The sequence below is a fragment of the Thalassophryne amazonica genome, chromosome 12, assembly GCF_902500255.1.
Source record: "Thalassophryne amazonica chromosome 12, fThaAma1.1, whole genome shotgun sequence".
Taxonomy (NCBI): Eukaryota; Metazoa; Chordata; class Actinopteri; order Batrachoidiformes; family Batrachoididae; genus Thalassophryne; species Thalassophryne amazonica.
In genome coordinates this window covers 46,235,016-46,256,598 of record NC_047114.1, presented here as the reverse complement: position 1 = coordinate 46,256,598, position 21,583 = coordinate 46,235,016, and the positions used below count along the sequence as shown (strand labels likewise).

The 21,583-nt window shown below is 40.2% G+C and overlaps 1 protein-coding gene across 5 annotated transcripts in view; it reads right to left on the bottom strand.

The window, feature by feature from the left end:
• Positions 1–21,583, bottom strand: part of LOC117522426 (acyl-CoA-binding domain-containing protein 5-like) — a 42,940-nt gene that overhangs the window by 19,633 nt on the left and 1,724 nt on the right. For 3 of the 5 annotated variants that reach the window (XM_034183829.1, XM_034183827.1, XM_034183824.1), the window contains exons 2-5: positions 19,641–19,764; positions 7,079–7,151; positions 459–603; positions 307–345 (exon numbers count right to left, since the gene is read on the bottom strand). In XM_034183829.1, the coding sequence (XP_034039720.1) occupies positions 307–345; positions 459–603; positions 7,079–7,151; positions 19,641–19,764 (381 nt within the window). The remainder of the gene's footprint in view (positions 1–306; positions 346–458; positions 604–7,078; positions 7,152–19,640; positions 19,765–21,583) is intronic. The other 2 variants (XM_034183828.1, XM_034183830.1) reach the window with 2 other exon arrangements.

Here is a 21,583-nt window from a genome sequence, read left to right as displayed (position 1 = left end):
GTGTGGCATCAGCAAGCAACACACATGTGACCTGCCAGATTGTCGGCTCCTCCCTCAACACGTGGCGTGTGTGTATATTGCATGTGTCGTGCCCCCCAGCCGCAACACATAACATAACATATAAGTATCATGACACAGTTGAGCACTAATATGAAGGAAATCTGATGACTTGTTTCTGGTATTTAGATCCTAACAGATGAACACAAATTTGAGCAGTTACAAAATAACAGGTTACTAGTTGTGGTAAAAAGATTTATACATTGTTAAACTATCAACAGTATAGCTACTGCAACAACAAACACTTGCCTTCCATTAATGGTTTCTCAAAAGGCTTCACCACCACATCTAGGGAAAGAAAAGGCTCTGGGTTAAGAAAACAGTAATCAAATAACTAACTTTACTTTTTAATATGCTGTACCACTGAGTGTAGACTCATGCTTGAATTTCTGATCATTTACCATTTTTTTCTGCAAAAGGCCTGGTGAAGGGTCTCATTTTCAGATCATTTTCTTCAACCTCATCTCCTTCTACCTCACTGTAGAAGTTTCCAAGTTTCTGTACCAAGTTGGATACTTCATCTGAGACTGGGATGGTCTCCAAAATCTGACAACAGACACGCACGAGTCATTACAAATTGTATCTTTATCTGCTTATTGAGTGTGGGTGTACAAATGAAAGAATCAATCAACACAAATGTGACGATGGCTATCGGATTTTTATTGACCATCATGTGGAAGTTGTCAAAGTTGGAACAGTCGAAGGAGACAACTTTGTTCACATCCGAAGCTGTGTGAAACCGGAGCAGCGTCAGATATCAGAATGATATTCTATATGGCGGCTGTGTGTGAACACTGGAGAAGTAAAACCAGTGGGATGTAGTTGTGTTTCGAGGTATGCATTTACTACTACGTTGTTCTTATCCAATCTTATACATATTTGATGAGTTTTTAAGAACAGCCAAAAATAAGAAATGGTATTTGTTTAAAAACACAAAAATCTATGTAATTACTCAGGTTTTTTTCGAGTTTTGTGGCATAAAACTTAAATTAAGAATAATTTTGTGCCCTACAGCGTTTTTGTAGACGTAGTAGTACGTATCAGGATATTAGACAAAACAATAGCCCCTGAAATATATCAAACAGTCCAAGCATGCATGGAGGGTGTGCACTGAGCAGAAGCATTAAACTTAAATCTACTTCTGTCCTCAGAAAAATAAATAAATAGAAATAAACACAATGAAGCCGGATCATGCAGCTCATCTGTGGCTAGACAGGACGCGTTGAGCTAGCTCCTGCACGTGCATGGTGGGTGTGCTCTGAAAAAAAAAAAACAGAAATAAATAAACAAACACAATGTATCCGTTCATACAGCTCATGCATCCAGTCCAGCGCGTGCACGGTGGGTGCGTACCGACCAGGAGCATTAACCTCTTAAACCCTAAAGTCCCCAAATTTCGGGACTTGCCCTGTTTTGGAACATTTGAATACTCATAACTAACCAATGCTGACACCAACATACACTTATTATAAAATGTTAAGTGAAGTCTCCTCTACAAAAGTATCCACTTTAATCACATATCAACTAACCACAGGTGAAACGCCAAGCAAATAAAGACATAAATCGGAATTCATTTTTTGGGAAAAAAAAAACTCATTTACTCCTACCAAGTATTATTTACTTTCAATTTTTTTGCATCCACAACATCCCCTAGGACCTGTCTTTTAGCTGATCCAAACCTTTGCATTTTTAACCTTGTACAAACTGAGAAATAAATCATAATGTATGCGTATGTGATTTTGGTGAAATAGGCTCTAGGGCAATGCGAACCAAGCTCCTGTGCACTGGGGCGGTTTGCACCCGAGTGTGAGGCGTCCGGGATGAAGATCAGCACGTCCAAATCCGAGGCCATGGTTCTCGACCAGAAAAAGGTGCTTTGCCCTCTTCAGGTCGGTGGAGTGTCCTTGCCTCAAGTGGAGGAGTTTAAGTATCTCGGGGTCTTGTTCACAAGTGAGGGACGGATGGAGCGTGAGATCGATAGACGGATTTTTTGCAGCATCTGCAGTGATGCGGTCGCTGTATCGGAGCGTCGTGGTGCAGAGAGAGCTGAGTAGGGGGGCAAAGCTCTCGATTTACCGATCGATCTACGTTCCGATCCTCACCTATGGTCATGAGATTTGGCTCATGACCGAAAGAACGAGATCGCGGGTACAAGCGGCCGAGATGAGTTTCCTCCGCAGGGTGGCTGGGCGCTCCCTTAGAGATAGGGTAAGGAGCTCAGTCACTCGGGAGGAGCTTGGAGTCGAGCCACTGCTCCTCCACGTCGAAAGGAGTCAGTTGAGGAGGCTTGGGCATCTTTTCCGGATGCCCCCTGGACGCCTCGCTGGAGAGGTGTTCCGGGCACGTCCCATTGGGAGGAGGCCCCGGGGAAGACCCAGGACACGCTGGAAGGATTATAGCTCTCGGCTGGCTTGGAAACGCCTTGGGGTTCCCCCGGAGGAGCTGGGGGAGGTGTGTGTGGATCGGGAGGTCTGGGCGGCTTTGCTTGAGCTGCTGCCCCCGCGTCCCGACTCCGGATAAAGCGGAAGAAAATGGATGGATGGAGACTCTAGGGCTTAAGGGGTTAAATTAATTTACACTTCTTTCCACAGAAGAATAAATATATAAATAAATAAACACAATGAATCTGGTTTGTGCAGCTCGTCTGTGGCCGCACAGGATGTATGTTAACCTCCAAAACATGAATCAGCTGCAAAGTGTGAATTATCTGCTATATAATTATCTGCTATAAACCCCTATATATATATATATATATATATATATATATATATATATATATATATATATATATATATATATTTGGTGGGTGTCACTACAGCCAGTGAAGCGGGGAGGTGATCTGAATGGGCTCTCGCCACTGGGCGTGTCCCAGCTCCAGTTGACAGTGTTGGGTGAGGAGTTTGACTGGGACGGTCCATCTGTCAAACGATAACGTAGGTTTCAAACTCAGGGAGGACAGAAACCTCCCCTGGAGACTACATAAAGTTAGAAAGATATTGACAGATTCAAAATTCACGGCTCAATGAATCTTAAGAGAAATGTTGTAGAAAAACAAACAACACTAGTTTCCAACCTCAGGAAGGTAGACAATGAGCTGAAACCTTTTTTTATCCATATGAGCTGTCCTCTGAGCTGGAAAAATAATACTGATCTGAACAGGGGATTAAAGCCCAACGCCTTAACCACTAGACCATCACCTCCCCTTTGTTCAAAAATCAAGCGACGCATGGGCATCACCCCTCGATTAAGGCTCGGGGCGGTGAACGGCAGCAAACCTCGCGCCGAACTGAACGAATTTCCTCACAGATGCTGGTCAGAGACTGTCACCACCCAGTGAGATGCTGGCCTCACAGTTTCATGGTGGAGTGGTGCAGAGAAGGATTTTCATACAACAGACCAAATCTAGATGAGGATCTCGCATTTTCCTTCTGGTAAACTACATCTTAACCCCCCCCCCCCTCTTTTTTTTTCCCCTGCGCTCCTCCACCATAAAACTATATAACTGCTGATGCAACAGTTAAAAGTTGCACTGTGCAGTTTCTCCAGTCACAGCCACAGATGGCTAGAGCTTCTTCAGAACTGTCACGGGTGTCTCACTTGTTTGCACTAGTCTCCTTCTCACACAGTCACTCAGTTTTATGTAAACGTCTGCCTGCAGGCACATTTACTTTATAGTACCATAGTTTATGTATTTCTTAAAGATCCATGTAAGTGAAGTACAGACATGTTCAGTGACCTTGACATGCTCGTGTACCCACCCCCGATTTGTCTATCGAAAACTGGCTGTAAAAGAGTTGATTTTGTTGTTACATTTAACAGAGTGTCTACTTCTGCACACATTGACTTGACTTGTACATTTGGGTTAGATTTATTTTGTATTTATTTGTGTGATCTTAAAAGGTATCACTTCAGAAATTTGAATGAATTTTTTATGATATTCAATCTCAAAAACATAGCTCAAATTTCACAACATTAAAATTTCTAAAATGAGGCCTTTCCAACTCACAGTGAAAACCTACTTCCTGTGTGTACAAGATGACCAACATAATTAAATAATTTTAATTCTTTGTAAAATTTTAGAAAAACTTCAAGGCTTGACTTGAAAAAAAGTTGTGGAGAAAAATTAAAGTTAATTGGCATTGAGCGGCAATTGAAGAATGCGGAGACTCAAAAATTCACTCTTAATTTGAAAAACCCAGCTCGGACATTGGGCAGCACAGTGACTTAGTGGTTAGCACTGTTGTCTCACAGCAAGAAGGTCATGGGGATCGATTCCTGCCTGTTGCCTGTCTGTGTGGAGTTTACATGTTCTCCCTGTGTTTGCGTAGATTCTCTCCGGGTGCCTTTGGCTTCCTCCCTCATCCAAAGACAAGCAGGTTAGGTGAATTGGAAACTTTAAATTGTCAGTAGGTTGTGCGTGCAGTATTTGTCTGTCTACATGTGGCCCTGTGACAAACTGGCATCCTGTCCAGGGTGTACGATGCCTCATGGCCTATGACTACTGGGATAGGCTCCAGCACCCCCGCGACCCTTAATTGGAGTAAACGGTTGAAGATGAGTGAGTGTGAGTGAGCTCGGAAGTTGCCTGTAAAATGCACAGAACTTGACTCACGCCTTAAAAGTTATTAAAACAAGTGCATCAAACAACAAAAGCGACAAAACAAAAAGGAATCACATTGAAACAAAAGAAACAAAAGCCCTGAGATTAGACTAAGGACAAAGAGGAGTGGAAAAAGGGAGCCCAAGAAGAGGGGTGCAAGAGGAACAAAAAGTGATCAGAAGAGAGTTCCTTTGTTTCAGGGTCATTTTAAACAGGCGTGGTCTTAAGCTCCGCCCACTTGGCCTCAGGTTTCTCCCCAAAAGAAACCTATTTGGAAAAACACATCAGATACAGTGAATGACATATACCTTCTTTCTTCTTTGACTAACAAAATATAAGTTGACTATGTCATCTTCTAAACCATCCTAGAAGCAAGGAAGTAACAGAAACACTGTTTTCACCATGAAAACTCATTAATAATTCAACAAAACATTTAAACATGCATCAAGAGTTATAAGACTCATAACATCACATGAAAGAAACGTGTAGCAGATTCAACTGGAATATAAATTTTGTCTTCAGTTAACTACAACAGCAGGAAAAGAAATTAGAATTTCTCTATTTTGTTAAAAGAGAGTATATTCGCGTATCAAAGGGTCTGTGTTCCGACCAACAGGGGTACTGTGGTTCCATCCCAATCGTTTTTATGACCTTCAACTTTTTGCACTCTAGCATTAGAAATGTCCAGAGAATCAGTTCTTTGTTAAAAGTGGAAAATTTAGGCACTTCTGATTCTGTACAGATATGTCCGTGGCCATATTCGCTACAGCTGAATACCAGACAATCTGCCGCCATGAGGATGGTGGTGAAACTGCGGCCACAAATCTCGAGCAGTCCACACACATACTGTGCGAGAGCCACTGACATGGCATGCAGCACACTTACGAAAGTGGAGCGGCACTGGCACGGTCTTTGCAGGCACAAGTATTTACGCATGAATACAATGCAGCCTGTTCAGAGATATTCAGTGACACTGGCACAAATGAAATGTCTCCAGGTTGTATGCTCCACCTCCCAGAGTCTTCCGGCCGTGCTGCGGTATTTCTTTCTGTCTGCTAGCAACAATGCTCGCTTCAACACTGATTTACGTTTCACTCCTCCTTATCCAAAGAAATATTTTGGTGTAAATTTATTAAAATTCTTAGGCTTTTTCTTCCTCACATTGTGACCAGTACAGGGAAGCCTCACAGTAATCCATGATGCTAATTCATGAAAAATAACTGTATTCTGTCATCATACATGCAAAAATAAACTAACACGTTTCAATATATTATTGCTGTATATATTGTTTTCTTTTTTCACACCATGGTATACAAAGGAGGCAGAAACAGAAATGAGTTTGTGCGCCAACCTCATAAAATTCATACAAAAACAAGTAGTACGCCCCCTATGGCAGTACGTAAGTACCTGTATGCAGTAGAGAGAATTGTATCAAAGTACAGGAAGGGGTGCTGTTTTGCTAAAGTAACTGTTAACATGCAACTCAATGTTGGACAATATAAAAATATGAATTCAAAATTATTTTGCAGGTGCAGATGGTTCATACTTTAAACAACTTTAATGTATTTTATTTTTGAATTTATTTAAAGATAGACTTTAAATATCACTTTAATTTTTATTTATTTATTTACTGGAGGTTTTTTCTGAACAAAAAACACAGGTCAGTGATTCCAAAAGTGTAGGGACTGCAGGTCATTAAAAAAATAAAAGAAAAAAGGTCTTTAATTTTCAGTTTGGGAATAAAGTTAAAAATACTGAAAAAATTTGATGATTTTTAAGCAGACTGTGCACTATCAGTGAGAAATGACAACTGTCAAAAAATGTGTCTCCCCACCAGTCACTAAATGATGCAACAGAGGCCCCTAACTCGTCCTCCATTGTGACGGAAAGGGGCATTGACCAAGCATTAAAATGTGACGAGCTGTGAGTGAGAATGTGTAATTAAAGGTTTTAGTGGGCCTCACAAAATTTCCAGATTTCAAATCAGGCCATGGTGTTCTTAAATTTCGGAATGGATGGCATATGCAAAACATAATTTAGAGCCTAAAATGCACCCTTGTTCATTCAAAAAAAAAAAAAAAAAAAAGTCAAATCATGAGTGATTGGAAAAAGAAAACAAAATTCCAACATATTTCGGTAATGTTCTTCTCTTTGTCTCCATGCATGTATAGATAAATATGTTTCTGCCAATGGAGAAGTGATTCATTTTCTGGGCTAGTTAATTATGTCTTATTATTAACAAGTGGTAACTGGAGGATCGGAAAACCATTTAGGTGCTCTGGGGCAGAAAATTAATATGTGCAAAAGCAGTCTGTTTTCTTAATTGAAGGTTTGGTTACTGTTCTTGAGGGACTTAAGATAAATCAGTTGCTCATAAAAATGTGTGTTATACTATTTTGAATTTTAATCAAAATGACTTACCAATTGGATGTTCTCCACATAATTCATCATGGCTTCATCTTTTGTCATATCTCCCAAAGAGCTCCATGCATCCCTGACAACACAATGATAGTAATTACACCAGAGAAGACTGAAGTCTGATTCACAAAAGAAGCTTCAGAGGATTTCATAATCTGCAAAAATGCAAATCACCCTCTGTTGTTAATCCCTAACCAAAGGAAAAAAAAATCACTCCCTTCCTCCCAAAAACAGTCTCTATACCCCTGTCACACTAGAGGCCGAATGAGGCTGAATCCCCTCCTAATGAAAATTCGACGCACATTCCGAAAGTGTCGAGGTGCATGCAACTGTTCTGCCAATGACGATGCAACTGTTCTGCGCTGCTTGTGCGTGGGGCTAGATCATCTGATCGCTGTACTACTCATGCGTGAGGCCGGATCATCTGATCACTCCGCTGTCCAGTCAAAACAGGATCTGCCCAAATTCTAAGTAGTCGATCAGCCAAAAATTCACTGATAAAAAGGCAAGGGCTCCCCTTTGAAGAACTTTGAATTACAGTTTTGTTTTGCTGTGAATCGCAGTGTTGGCCCATGGGGGATGTCTCCAAGCTTATCTTAAGATCTCCAGATGACTTAGGTATTTCTCAACTGAGAGGGAAAACACAGTCTTTTGTCTGCAGTCCCAAACTCAGGTTTTTGTTGAGACGGCATTAATGTATTTATTTAATTAGGGCGAATTGAGGCCATGGCGTTACAGTGGTTTTACTAGACTTGATTTGCTTAATTTAATTAAGTTGAACCAACTTAATTAATGGATATTAGTGTTATTAGGCAGCCAAATTCTTTTATTTAAGATACTTTTTTTTTTTTACCTCCACTCTACTCAGAAATATCTATGCTAATTGTTACCTTAATTTTATTACTTGAGTTTTACGAATTTATTTCACATAGCACATTAGAAAATTACATGTTGCAATTAGAGATGGGTATTGATAAGATTTTATCGATATTGATGCCATTAACGATTCTACTTATTGATCCAATTCCTCATCAATTCCCTTATCAATATCTCCTGTGAATTTTCTGTGTACTAAAAGTAGACTTTACAGGTTTTCTATGTCAGTAACATTTTACTGAGTCTTTAACTAAATAAATATGAAACTGGTCACTGGATCCTTGATCTCTGGACATAAACTCTACATGGTGGATCCTTGATCTCTGGACATAAATAGAAATAAACAAAATCTGTAGTTTTTGTCAAAAGTATTTCCTTTCAGACATTAATGGCACAAATGTAACTCCATACATAGCTTCTGAGCTGAGCTCAGCCGGCTGTGCTGCACGTCAACATCAATGTAATTCATAAAGAACGCAGTACGGCTCATTTTGGGAGGAACAAAACATTTTGGTCGATTGCAGTTTGTTTGTATTACGTTTGGAAAGAGGCATCATTTGATTTAAAATGGCGATTCACTCTGAAGTTATTAATTCTGGCCAGACTCTAACTTGACTCAGCAGAGAGTGGTGCAGCGTTTGGAGATGTGCGAACGGAATGGAGGACGATTCTCGTTTCTTGCCCACAACAAGACATATGAGTCCCAGTTAGTGACTCATGATTAACATCTTTAAATGGCTTTAAGAGTGGTTAAGAAGCGGACTTGCCGCTTCTGAAAAGCAGTGAAGCAGAGAACCAACGAAGCAGCGGATCAGAGCACTGCTTCGTTGGTTTAAGCTTCAAGCAGAGTCGCGCTGCAGAAGCGGTTGATTACAGAGCCGCTGCAGGGTCTGCAGTCAATGTAGCAAAATCATCATTTTCCCGAGAAACACCCTCAAAAACGACGACTGCTCTGAAGGACCGATAAGGGAATTGTTAAGCAAAAAGGCTATTGAGGTGGGTGGATCGAATAATTTCTTAACGATTCTCGAAAAGAACCTGTTCTCAATACCCAACCCTAGTTGCAATTCTGTTTTTGAAAAACCATTGCCAACCTATGTCCAACTGTTTGTAAACTGTGAACAATTTTCTACCAACATCTAAACTGCGAACAAGAAAAACGTTTTATGTACTCGTAGTGCTGAAAATTCAGTTTAGTAAAAGTTATACAAACTAACCCCATGAAGCATTTTTCAGTGTGTTTCCCAGCACAGAGAGTAGTCTAATACCCCATGTAATTACTGTAATTCAGGCAACCATCCTTTTCTTTCAAAGTGAGTTTGAAGGCAACCTGTAATAAATCACTGCACAATGAATTCTCTGCCCTTTAGACATCCTTCTGGACAGCCTCAGAAGCATCACAATCTTTGTTATCTATTAAGAAACAAAACTATTTACTGCTTCTTCAGTTTTTGTAACAGGTTTCTTGCTTTATAATACCGTAGATGCATAAATATCACCGTGCTTAGTCCCTTCAGTTGTATCTGATCACTTATTTTCATTGCATTAACAAGAGCAATCTGAGATTTCTGACATCCACCGAGGGTTGACAAGGACTCAGAATAGAAGATATGTGATTCACTTCATGACCCGGACTTTACCTGGATCCAGATTCCACAACACAATGCAATAATTGCATACTGATCCAGAATGGTCCAACTGATCAAGATGTTGAAATCTGATATTTAATTCACAAGCTGAAACAAAATAGTGCCTCCCTGATCTTCGTTTTACATTGTGACATTGTATGTTTCTGCTGCAGAACCTGCATTTGATCCAGATCACTCCCACCATCCAACACTAACAGAGTCTTCCTTTGTACAACAGACACATTTGATTTAAATTTTGTCAAGATCCATCAAGCAGATTTGAGATGATCCTCAAAATGGTGAAAATATAAGAAATTATCCAGAATCGGGATGTTGATCCTGATCCACTCCAAAATTTAATGGAGTCTTCCATGGCCTAATCTATGGTGAAAATCTGTGCAGTAGTTTTGATGTAATCCTTAAAAGCCTATAAAGTGAAATCCTGAGATCCGGATCTCAATCTCCTCTAAAATTCAGTCTTCCATGCCCTATTATCAATCTGTGGTGCAAATTTGGTGAGAATCTGTGAAGTAGTTTTGAAAAGCCTATATAAAGTGTAATCATGATGCAGAAACCTTGATCTAGAATCCGGATACGGTTCACCTCCAAAATTTAATGGAGTCTTCCATGGCCTAATATCTATCTGTGGTGAAATCTCGTCAAAATCTGTGCACTAGTTTTGATGTAATTCTTCTAACAGACAGACAAATAAACGCTGATGATTTTATTATGTCTTTGGTGGATGTAATTATTTTTTAAATATTGCAGGTGGAGTATTAATTTAAAATTAGTACATAACTCATCAAGATTATGACAAAGAGAATGTGCCAAAACCTGATGGATATGGATCACTGTACAGAAGAAATTTTCAAATTAAGTATAACTTTTCAGCTTTGTGTTGTCTTATTATTGATTTCATGTTTTGCAGGGTGTTAATGCATTATGCAGTTATACACGGCAGCATGGTGACTTAGTGGTGAGCACTCTGCCCTCACAGCAAGAAGGTCCTGGGATAGTTTCCCACCTGGTCCTTTCTGTGTGGACTTTGCATGTTCTCCCCGTGTTTGCATGGGTTCCTTCCAGGTGCATTAAGACATTTCCAAAGACACGCAGGTTAGGTGAACTGGAAACTTTAAAATGGCCCTAAGTGTGAATGTGTTTGTCTGTCTGTATGTGTCCCTCCAACAGACTGCTGTCCTGTCCAGGGTGTAACCTGCCTCTTACCTTTCAACTGCTGGAATAGGCTCAAGCCCCACCCGTGACCTTTCATTGAGTAAGCGGGGATAGAAAATGAATGAATGTTATAGATAATGAATGGATGCAATCATCTATATCACAATAGCCAAGTGGCCTCTGTGTGTGCGAGCGTGTATGCGTATGGCTTCAATCACACAAAGGGAGAGCTGACATTTTCCATTTGGTATACTTATGTATTTCAGGTCAAGGATGAACGCTGCAAAAATGTAAAGTTGATAGGACAAATATTTTTGAAGAAATCAGCAATTTTATCTAACCAGCAAACAATGGACATTGTGCTGCAATGCACCATGTGAGTTCGGGGTTTTGAGGTTTTAAATGTTATTGTGGTTCCTGTTAGTTTAACAATGTTGTCAGTGTTATTGATTTATTGTCTTTTTGCCATTCATTTGGTTTAGTCAGTTTAGTTAAGTGTTATGTTGCTCTTACCATGAGTGAGTTAAGTCTCATGGTGGTACCATGAGTGAAATGTGTAGTAGTTTTAATGTCTTCCGCCACTGTCTTTTCTTTTTTGTCAAATTAAAAGCACCTGCTTATAGCAGCTGTGCGTGCAACTTCAATTACAAACTGTGGACATCAACAAGAAGGGGTAGGGATAAGTAAGCTGATGCTTCACCCTACCCCTTTTCGGACATGTTGGGTACACAGTAGGAACTTTTTTGTTGTTGTCTTTACTGATCTACCTTGTAATTGTTGTTGTATCAAATGTTCGAAATCAGGGGCGTAGGTTTGCATATGGACCATAGGGACAAGTCACAACCAATATTTTGGGATGGCAAAATAGTCCCTACCAATATTTAGCATTTTTTTTATATATCAAAATCATTCACTATTTTTTTGCGAACTCGATACTATAATTTTAGTCGTCATGTTTTGTGTTTTCGATGTGCCAGAGTGACAGGGTTACCATGTTGCAATTTCATTGGCTCACGTTCTTCTCACATGGATGTAAACAAAGCGCATCTCATGGCAGGCAGTGCTTCATTTGTAAAGTGGGAGGTCCCAGAGCACAGAGGATGGGTGGCTCCAGTGCAGTGTTGCCAGATGTACGATAATTATCGTATTTGTACGATAGTTTTGCCCTCTGTACGATCAATAATGGGAAAAAAATCCAATATGTACGATAATTTCAGTTGGTTGCCCAAACACGCATCTCTCTCTGACACCCAAGAATCATTTTGCAGGCGTTGCACTCAGGCGGCATCAAAGACACATCACACACAGGGCTGCTGCTGGCTTTGGGCGACCGGGACAAAGTCATTTGAAAGCCCGCCCCCTCTCTATACAAGTTCCCATCCTATCTCTGCCGTGACAGGAAGATTCCCCAGCCAACATCTTTTTTTTTTTTTTCGAAACTTTATTTCAACAAATGCAATAAACGAACAAAACACAAGAGCAAAGAGATATACAAGAAAAAAAAAAAAAAAAAGGTTCAAGTTCCTTATGGAGGTGTCAACATTTTTTCTGTGTTCAACAAAATCTGCACAAGTGGCCATGGCATCGGATGACGACAGCGACCTCAAGGTTGAATTCGACTCTTTCTAGTCTGGTAATTGACACGTTTGTGTCCCTTCACAGAAAAAAAAAAATCTTTCTAGTCTGGTAGTGCATTTGCTTGTGCATTTGTGTTCTTTATGTGCCATAGTTTCCCCATTACTATAATTACTGTTTAAAAATGTGACAAAATTCTTTGTAAATTTAAAAAAAAACAAAACGCAAAAATAGCTACGTTGTATGCGTTTTGTTTGTGTACGATAATTTCTCCCAAAATACGATAATTTTGAGGTTTTGGTACAATAGTTTCATATTTCATATCTGGCAACACTGCTCCGGTGCAGAAAAACAAGAAGGGCGGGGCTTGCGAACAATGCTGTGCGCCACACTTAAAATAAACTGCACACCCACACAAACACATCTTCACAAATGACACTAACACCCTGCCTTTTCCTCAAAAATTACTACATTTATGTTTGCTGTCTGTCTCTGTACTTTCTGTCAGTTTTGCGCTCTTTTTCATACTTTTCCCTCGTTTCAAAAGTCACCGAACGCACTTTACCATAATATATGCAACATATAGCATACTGTTGGAAAGCACAGGTTCTTGGCTTGCTGTCAGTGTTGAAATTTTTCAGAGTGAGGGCTTACATGAGAACTTACGGTAATGAGAATCAGCGGCGCACTAGTGTGAAACTTCCGTGTTTTTCCTCTGCGTTATGACATCACAGGCTTACGTTTACCGTAATACACCATATATGTTATTGGAAATCCCTTTTTTTTTTTTTTTTGGCAAATTAGGTTGCCAGATACCTACAACTGCATTATTGATGAAGAGAATAGATTATACATCTTGGTTGCAAAAACGTTTTTGTTTTTTGTTTTTTTAGCTCCACAAGTATATTGTTTGTTGTTGTCTAGTTCTCTCAGGTGTAGGCCTATAGAATAGATTCGTGATTTTGGGTGCAATTTTGTTATTTAAGCTATTTGTTTGTTTGCCTACACACATAATATTGTAAATAAAGTGTTAAATTATTCAGCATTATGTCGTCATATGTTATGTATTATGCTGTACTTGTGCGTCTAATGGTATGAGTGGGTTAGGGGGTGGTGGTGGTATTGTCCCTACCAAAGCTGAGACCAAACCTACGCCCTTGTTCGAAATAAACAGTTTTCATTCATTCATCTGACATTTGCCATTTGGTGTGCTTATGTATTTTGGGTCAAGGATGAATGCTACAAAAATGGAATGTTGAAAGGACAAATATTTTTGAAGCTACGGATATTAGCTAAAAACCCTGAACAATGGATGTTAACTACTTTCTGATCCCACATGTCATTACAGCAGAAAGTCATCTTTATATTAAAAGTATGAGTGCATGTGTGATTTTATTTAGCAAGTTCAGTGTAAGTACATAATATAACAGCAAATACATTAAAAATACATGGATGACACAAGAAAGTGAAAATACTTATTTCCATTATAGTCAATTTAAAAATCAAATGACAAAATAGAAGTAAAAAAATATATATATAATAATAGTAATAGTGTGTATATGATAACAAGAACCTAAACAATTTATAAATACATTTAGACAGTAAATTAACATTTAAAAAAAATTACATAATTAACAGGAAATAAAAGGGCTGAGTTCCTCTTCTAAAAATTGTTGAGGTCTCAAGGCCCGGTCACACGGCACTTAATGAAGGGCAACGAAGCCCAAACAAAACAAGAAATCTGGACTTTCGCTGACATCGTTTAACCTTTGTGCAGCTTCATTCCTGCAGCTGGTGCTTCGTCAGGATTTTTAAACTGTCAAAAAATTTGAACAAATGCCGCCGAAAACCTCAATTCATCCGTATTTCGTTTTGCTGTAGTTCTTAACGTTTTTTGAATCGTTTGCTTAGTTTTTGTAATGTTAGCGTTTAGTTTGACTTCGCTCGACCAGCTGAATGTTTTCATACAGTGCAGAAGCTAGTTTGTGAGCGCTCCTGCTGCTGCTGCGCTCATGTACCGTCAGAAATTACAGGGCAAACTCAGCCTGTTTATTTGGATTTTTTTATCTGGGTGGGGGGGGGGGTCAGCTTCACTGGGCTCAGGGACCTTATATAGGCCAGAATTAATCTTTTGTGTGGATACAATAAATTATATAAGCCTAGTATCTGTGGAAACCTTGGGGAATCCCCCTGGCACATCTATGTGCAAGCATTCTGGGGTATGCCATGAATCATATGAATGCAGTGTGTACACACAATTAAAATGAAATTGTCATTTCAGCACTAGAAATACATTCGCGAGTGCACAAATTAGCCACAATTGGATGCTTACATTAACCAGGAAGGAGTTTCATAAAGAAGGCCATGTTTCTAACACACAAAGTAGATATGAATACTTTCAAATTGGAATCAGTTTGAAGAGTTTTATTTACTGCCCTACATGAGCTTTTCTTCTAATAAATTTTGACCACAAAATGTTTTTTTTTTCAGATTTCAGAGGTTTCTCCCACAATAACTGTTTACCACAGATATGCCAAATTTACATATTTCATAGCTGGCATTAAGGAGCCAAGAAAGAGAAAGGCTTATTTGAGTGTAATGGTATGCTTCAGTGTCTCAAACATGGATGCTCGCAATTGTCAATGTAAGATTTTCCATAGTTTGAGCATACATAAACTTCACAGTTTAGTGTCAATGTCTGTTGTTTGACTATAGTCAAAGTCTGGGTGTCCATGACAACTGCCACAGAAAATGTCAGGCCTCTAAGTTCATTATTTGCTGAGATATTCTACCTTGAACATGGCTCCAGAAATGACGGCCATAATTTTTGCCTAAAAAACTGCAGACCCCATGCACACTAAATTAGCCATATCTCAGAAACTACTTGGCCTACAGGCCTCAAACTTCAGATTTGTTGTTCTGAATAGTGTGGGAATATTTTATTAAAATTTGAAGAAAATCTGAGACAAAGTGCGTGAGGCCCTCATTGAATTGACATGGAATGACCCATTGTGGATCAGCTGCAGCTAGTTGAAATAACCGCACACGGGGAGTCAATGCACGGCGTTCACACGGAGTGATCAGTTTACTGCTCTGATATATTCAATCATCTTTACACTTATATTTAGTCCCCCCCTTTTCTGTTATAAATCAATATATATGGTCCGGGTTCAAATCCCACCCCTGCCACATTTCTCCATGTAATGTGGAGTTGCGTCAGGAAGGGCATCCGGCGTAAAACTTGTGCCAATTCAACATGCAGATCCAGCTTGGATTTGCTGTGGCGACCCCAAGTGCAAACAAGGGAGCAGCCGAAGGGACTTACTAGTAACGTAATACAGCGAAATAGCAGCCACCCCAGCAAACCAGAAAGATGGAGAGCAGTCTGAACCAGATAGTGAGGATTCTTATGAGGAGATGATCCCTCTTTTGTTCTGGATGAGGAACCAGAGCAGGCAGATCCACCGCCGTGCGCACAGATCTCCACAGTGGGTCGGATCATGCGCTTCTGTTTGCAGTTTCTCCAGGACTCAGGCACTATGAGATCCATTCCAGTGCCAAGTCCTGGTATGCAGAGATGCAGACACATACTGCTCCAGCAGTGGCTCTGGGCACGTTTCGTTTAAAGCGTGGAGATCAACATAGCTTCAGTTTTGTTTTGTTCCTCTTTCGTCCCTTTAGCACTCTTGATTCGCAGGCTATTCGATAAAGCTCGTTCGTCCACCTTTTCTCAATGATTTGTGACTTTTTAAATTTTTCCCTTGGTTCAGGAATCGTCACGTGCCATGTGACCGGGCCATTAGGTTCTAAAATAATTCTGGAATCACACATCATTCCAACTCATTATAGAAGCTTTGCTGAATTTATTACCACCTTTAAGAAATGTCAGCTACCTATTTTATAAACATTACCCAATCTAGAGCCCGTGGATCCCCACGGGAAACACTCTAGTACACATGATAACCCCATGTTATTGTATGTAATATCAGATTATGATGCACATAATATAAACCTCATAATTCCATTATATCATGGTTTATTTTGAAAATTATTGCATCTCCTGAACATTAAAATGATCTAGAATTACATAAATAAGAAATAATACTGTATGAGACAAGTTCTTCTTATTATTTTATATTCAGCATACATTATATAATTATAGACTTTTGATGAGGTGTACCCGTGATTATGCCACAAATGAACTGAAATTCGGTACCCAGCCCTAGTAATGTCTAAGGAGTATTTGTGCCTAATTTGGTGCTTGCATCATGAAGGCCTCGGCGAACCCCATCCTGACCAGGTCCGCATAATCACGGGTACACCGAAATCAAATGTCTGCTTTATTATATGGTAAACAAGAAAATTGGGAGTTTGTCAAACAAACTAAAACTGAAAAATCAATCTCAAGTTTCAACTCTATTATTACTGTCATACTGCACCAACTGACATCCCATCAATCGACTGGAGATGCCTGTTAAGTCTGTGACAAAGAGTCATCAGGCTTGTTTTCTTATAAAGTTCGCCATTCGCCTGTCTAGCTTCCGCGTAAAATCAACCGAGTACTCCGTCAAGCATCCGTCTGTCATAAGTTTCAAAGTTGGGCGCATGTCCCTTTTCAGCGACGTACTTGCAAAACAGGTTGGCTGCTGACTGTGTATTTCTGTGGGTATTCTTCGCATGTTTTTCGTGTAAAATTCTTTTTATTCAGCGTCGTTAACAGACGCAAACCAGTCTTCTGCCATCTTGTCAACAAACTGACAGCCAAAGTAGGCCTTGTATCGCGTTATCTGATTGGTCGTTATCGATAGAAGGCGTCGCTTGATTAGCTAGCGCTACGCTGTACACGAGGTGTACTCGTTTTGCATGCGCGGTCTACTCGGCTCCACCAGCAGTCAACTCGGCATGTGGTACAGCTCAGAAAGTTTAGTTACTGTAGCTTTAAGAAGGGACTTCCCAAGGTTGGTAGCTTATTTTTTGCAGTTATGCAGGTCAGTTGGAAGCTTACCAGCCGTGGAGTCCAGAGATAGGAGAGGTGTGTAATTCTGCAACCCTCCCGTCCTGTGCACCGCCAAAATTTTCTGTATATTTGTTTTGTAAATTGTTTTGAAAATTGTGTCAGTAGCATGGCCCAAGCAGAAGGTCGCCCCTCTGAGCCTGGTCTGCTTGAAGTTTCTTCCTCAAATCATCAGAGGGAGTTTTTCCTTACCACTGTCACCTATGTTCTTGCTCTGGTTGGCAAGGTTAGACCTTAGTTGTGTGAAGTGCCCTGAGGCAACTTTGTTGTGATTTGGTGCGATATAAATGGAAATAAATCGAAACTGAAAATTGAAATACTGAATAATCTTACTTTCACCCTGGCTGGCGTGGCTTTTTTAGTTATTTTATTTGAAATTTTTGTGGAGAAGCACTCCGTAAAAGTGGCAACACAAGTGGCGATCTGTAATCTGAAGGTTTACTGTGGATATACCACCTTGTTCAGACGTGTGCGCTGTGCTCCGCAGCTGTGGGATATATTGCCCCGCAGGGACACACCGTGCCTTTTCGGTTTGATTGTGCAATGTCCACATGGAGTTCACAGGATGTATGTGTGTCACAGACATATTGCACATAAAAATATCTTCTTTGTGAACCCCAAACGGGATCCAGTGGGGATGCATAGACAGCACAAGCTGGACATGCTGGCAGGATTTGACATGCCTGACCACGGCAATTATACCTCGAACGCAGTCTGGCCAGCCATCACACTGCACCTTGACCGTCCTGCAACCTTTCGCCATCTCGACCGCACCTTGATTGTGGTGTCACGTGCACTACATTCGAGCTGGCCATGCGAATAGGCCCAGCTGTTGTAAGAGCATTGCAGCTGCTGTTGGAGGTCTTTGGATTGCACGTTGACTTTGGATTGCACGTTGACTTTGGGTTGAATGAGCATTCGCCGTCATTTGGCCTATAGTGTGAAGACTGGCTTAATTTGGATATTCGGGTAAGATTCGCCATGGCCAAACATTTTGTACGGCTCCTCAACCACAGTCCAAATGGTCCGACTTGTGTACCGACTTGCAGTATGAATGTTGTGACTTCAGTGGAATGGCGGTATGACTGCATCTCGACTGCCGTTTGATTGGGTTTCCAAAACGAATGCAACACAACTGTGGCGTGTATGTGCTGTGGCTGAACAAATGTGCCTACTGCTGTGGGACTGCTGTACGAGGTGTTTGAGTGCAGTTCGAATTTACACAGCCATCGGCCGAATCGTCCTTCGTGCGCCATACGACCTCATTCGTGTTATTTGGGAAGGGGCCTTAAAGATGTTCAATTTTACAAACATTTGACCAAAGCCACATAGTATACAAACAGTGAATGTTTATGAGTTCAGTGGTACGAACATTTCATGAGGTGAGAGATGGAATGTTCCAGGTTTCACCTCATTAAATATTCATTATATTGAAAGAATGAAAAAAAATGTATTACTTGTTTTATATAACGGCTGAAATAGATCCTTGTCATTTGATATTTTATTAATTTATAAACAAAAGAAAAGGGACTTACCACACCAAAAGTGTGCATCACGGGTGCTTTGACGTCAACAGTCCAACACGACCTTTAAATAGGAGTTCAAAATTGTTCTCAGTCAACTTGGAAAAACAGTTAGATAGTTCAAAAATAATTCTGGCGATGTAGTTCGTGATGCCATGCACCGACTTTGTGTACTTCCAAAAAAAGGACTTTGTGTACTTCCTCACTCCAGTGAAAAATCGTGTCAGAAATTTGTCCAGCTTTTCATCCTGACTTCATCCTCTTCATCCTAACAGCTCTTCATGCCTACAGACGGGTGTAGTGTAGGTGTAGTGGATTTGTTTTGTGTGTGTGTGTTAGAAGAATTAGCACCGTCAGTTAGCTCCTTTAAATTGTCATCCGTCAGCAAAACAAACTCCGCCATGTTTAGCTAAATGCCACCCCCACTAGCATGTGCATGGGCAGGATTCGCAGCGTGCAATGGAACCCAACTGCACAGTAAATGGAACCAAAATTGCACGCTAAATGCAATGCAACACAAATGGGACAAATAATCCATGTCACGTGACATAGAAAACACCAATCAAATGACAAAGATCCACTCAGCTGTTAAATAAACCCATATATTGTGGTATCATTGAGTTATGAAGAAATTATTTGCATTGATGGGTGTCAAACTTGAAAAGAGCAGGCGTATCACACTGCGAGTGCAACTTCTAGAAATTTTGAAGTATAACTCATATTTATGAAACATAACCAAGAAATATAACAAAGCATACTGTACTGTAAGTAATTACCATTCAGCTTTCCCACGAGTGTCCCAGAAGCCAGTTGGTCTGGCAATGTTGCAGGGCCCCAATATGGCCTGCATGTAGTAACTGTGGAATGCCAACATCATGTTATCAGATGGCTGGAAAGAACCTAACAGTGGAGACAGATAAAGAAGAAATGGAATTACAGTATTGGGGTATTATAGTAAAAGAAAAGTACTGTTAATATTATTCTGACTGTTTTATGTATATAATTATCAAATGTGATAATTATATACATTAATGGCATTTTTTTGTTAAACCCCTCAAATTGATGATGAAGATCAATACTCCATGCAAAATTTGATTATTTAAATATACCTTTCCTGTTGGGGTCTAGGGAGGTAAAATTACAAAAGCTGCCACTGTCAAATACTTATGGTCCTGGCTGTAAGTCACCAGGGACCTCATGTACAAAGGTTACGTATGCACAAATATATAGTATACGTCCTTCTCCATGCTAACGTTCAGATGTATCAAAAGTAAAATGACCGTGGAAATGCCCGGTGCCCCATGCCAAGTTCATGGCTGGCATACGCACGTTTCAACAGGTACACATAGAGGTGATGCTGGGAAACTGTTAATAATGTGAAAACAAGAAGTCATCAGAGTGATGTGCACATCGGAGACACACTTATAAACAATTAACACACCCACGTGTTTGTAATTATGTGGGGTGGATATAAAAGCATGCACAAAGTGATGAAGAAATGTATTAACAATGACTGAATTGTTAAAGGACCTTGCAAATGGTGCAATCCAACATGAGCAAGTATTCAGGGACGTGAGGATTTACTTGCAAATGATGATAATTGGCTAATAAGCCAATTTCGTTTACCAAGGCCAGTGTTACTAGAGTTGTGCGCAGAACTGTGGTGGGCCCTTGAGTGCAATACGGTGATTAGCCAGGTGCTGACCACGCTGGGGTCCCTGGCAACACGGGCATTCCAGTGGTCAGGAGTGTGCCAGTCAACCTTGAGTCATGCCATGACAGTTGTGTGGAATGCAATCATCCATATGTCATCCAGGCAGTAGTGGGCACAGTTCTGCTAATCTGCTAACCGCTAATTAGCGAAGCTAACATTTTTGTTAGCGGATTAGCTTTTCAGCTAACTTTGAAAATCTTCAGCAGACCAATTAGCTTCTGCTAAATTTAGTTCCGATAACTTTTAGTTTGCTATCATTTTTTTTTTTGCTGGCATAGAGATAAAGCTAGACGGTCAGAAACATCTGTAAAACCTAAAATCCTACATGTTAATTTCTGTTGTGTGTGCTTTGCAATAAAGAGACTGCTGTGAGAAGCTCAGTCCTCCCCCAGTAAAAGTGGGTGGACCAGCTGCTATTGCAAAAAAGTAAAAACATAATTTACTTTCCACATGCTGATACTCACAGAGAGGGCAGGAGTTATGAAGCACCAAGCATCTTTCACTCATGGTTTAATTTAAAACCAACTAATTCCATACAGTTTAGTGAAAATAACGGCAACTCTGTCATTTTACAAAGTAAAAATATCAGCTATATGTATTAGTTTTAAAGTAATGCACGTTAAACAGACACATGTGCCAAAAGGCATTATGGGAAAATTCAAATGACCTGCTCTCCTCACTTCCTCCGAGGGGGGGAGGGAGTGAGGAGAGCAGGTGATGTTAATTTTGATAAGTTGTCCGGAATTAGTTTGTTTAAAATTTTAACCATAAGTCAAAACTGCCTTGCTGTGCATGACTCCTGTGACATGTCAGCAAGACTGTATGGCTGTGAAAATAAGTTATCTTTTTTTTCCTCCTCTCTGGTCACCAGGTATCTTTTGCTGAGAGAAGGCTGATCTTTGACAGAAGAGCTGGCTCGTTGTTGTTTGTGATTGCCTTTGAATTTATTCAGAAACATCAGTAGCTACCAGTGTACTGGAGTCAATATTTAAAGTTATTGGTTTA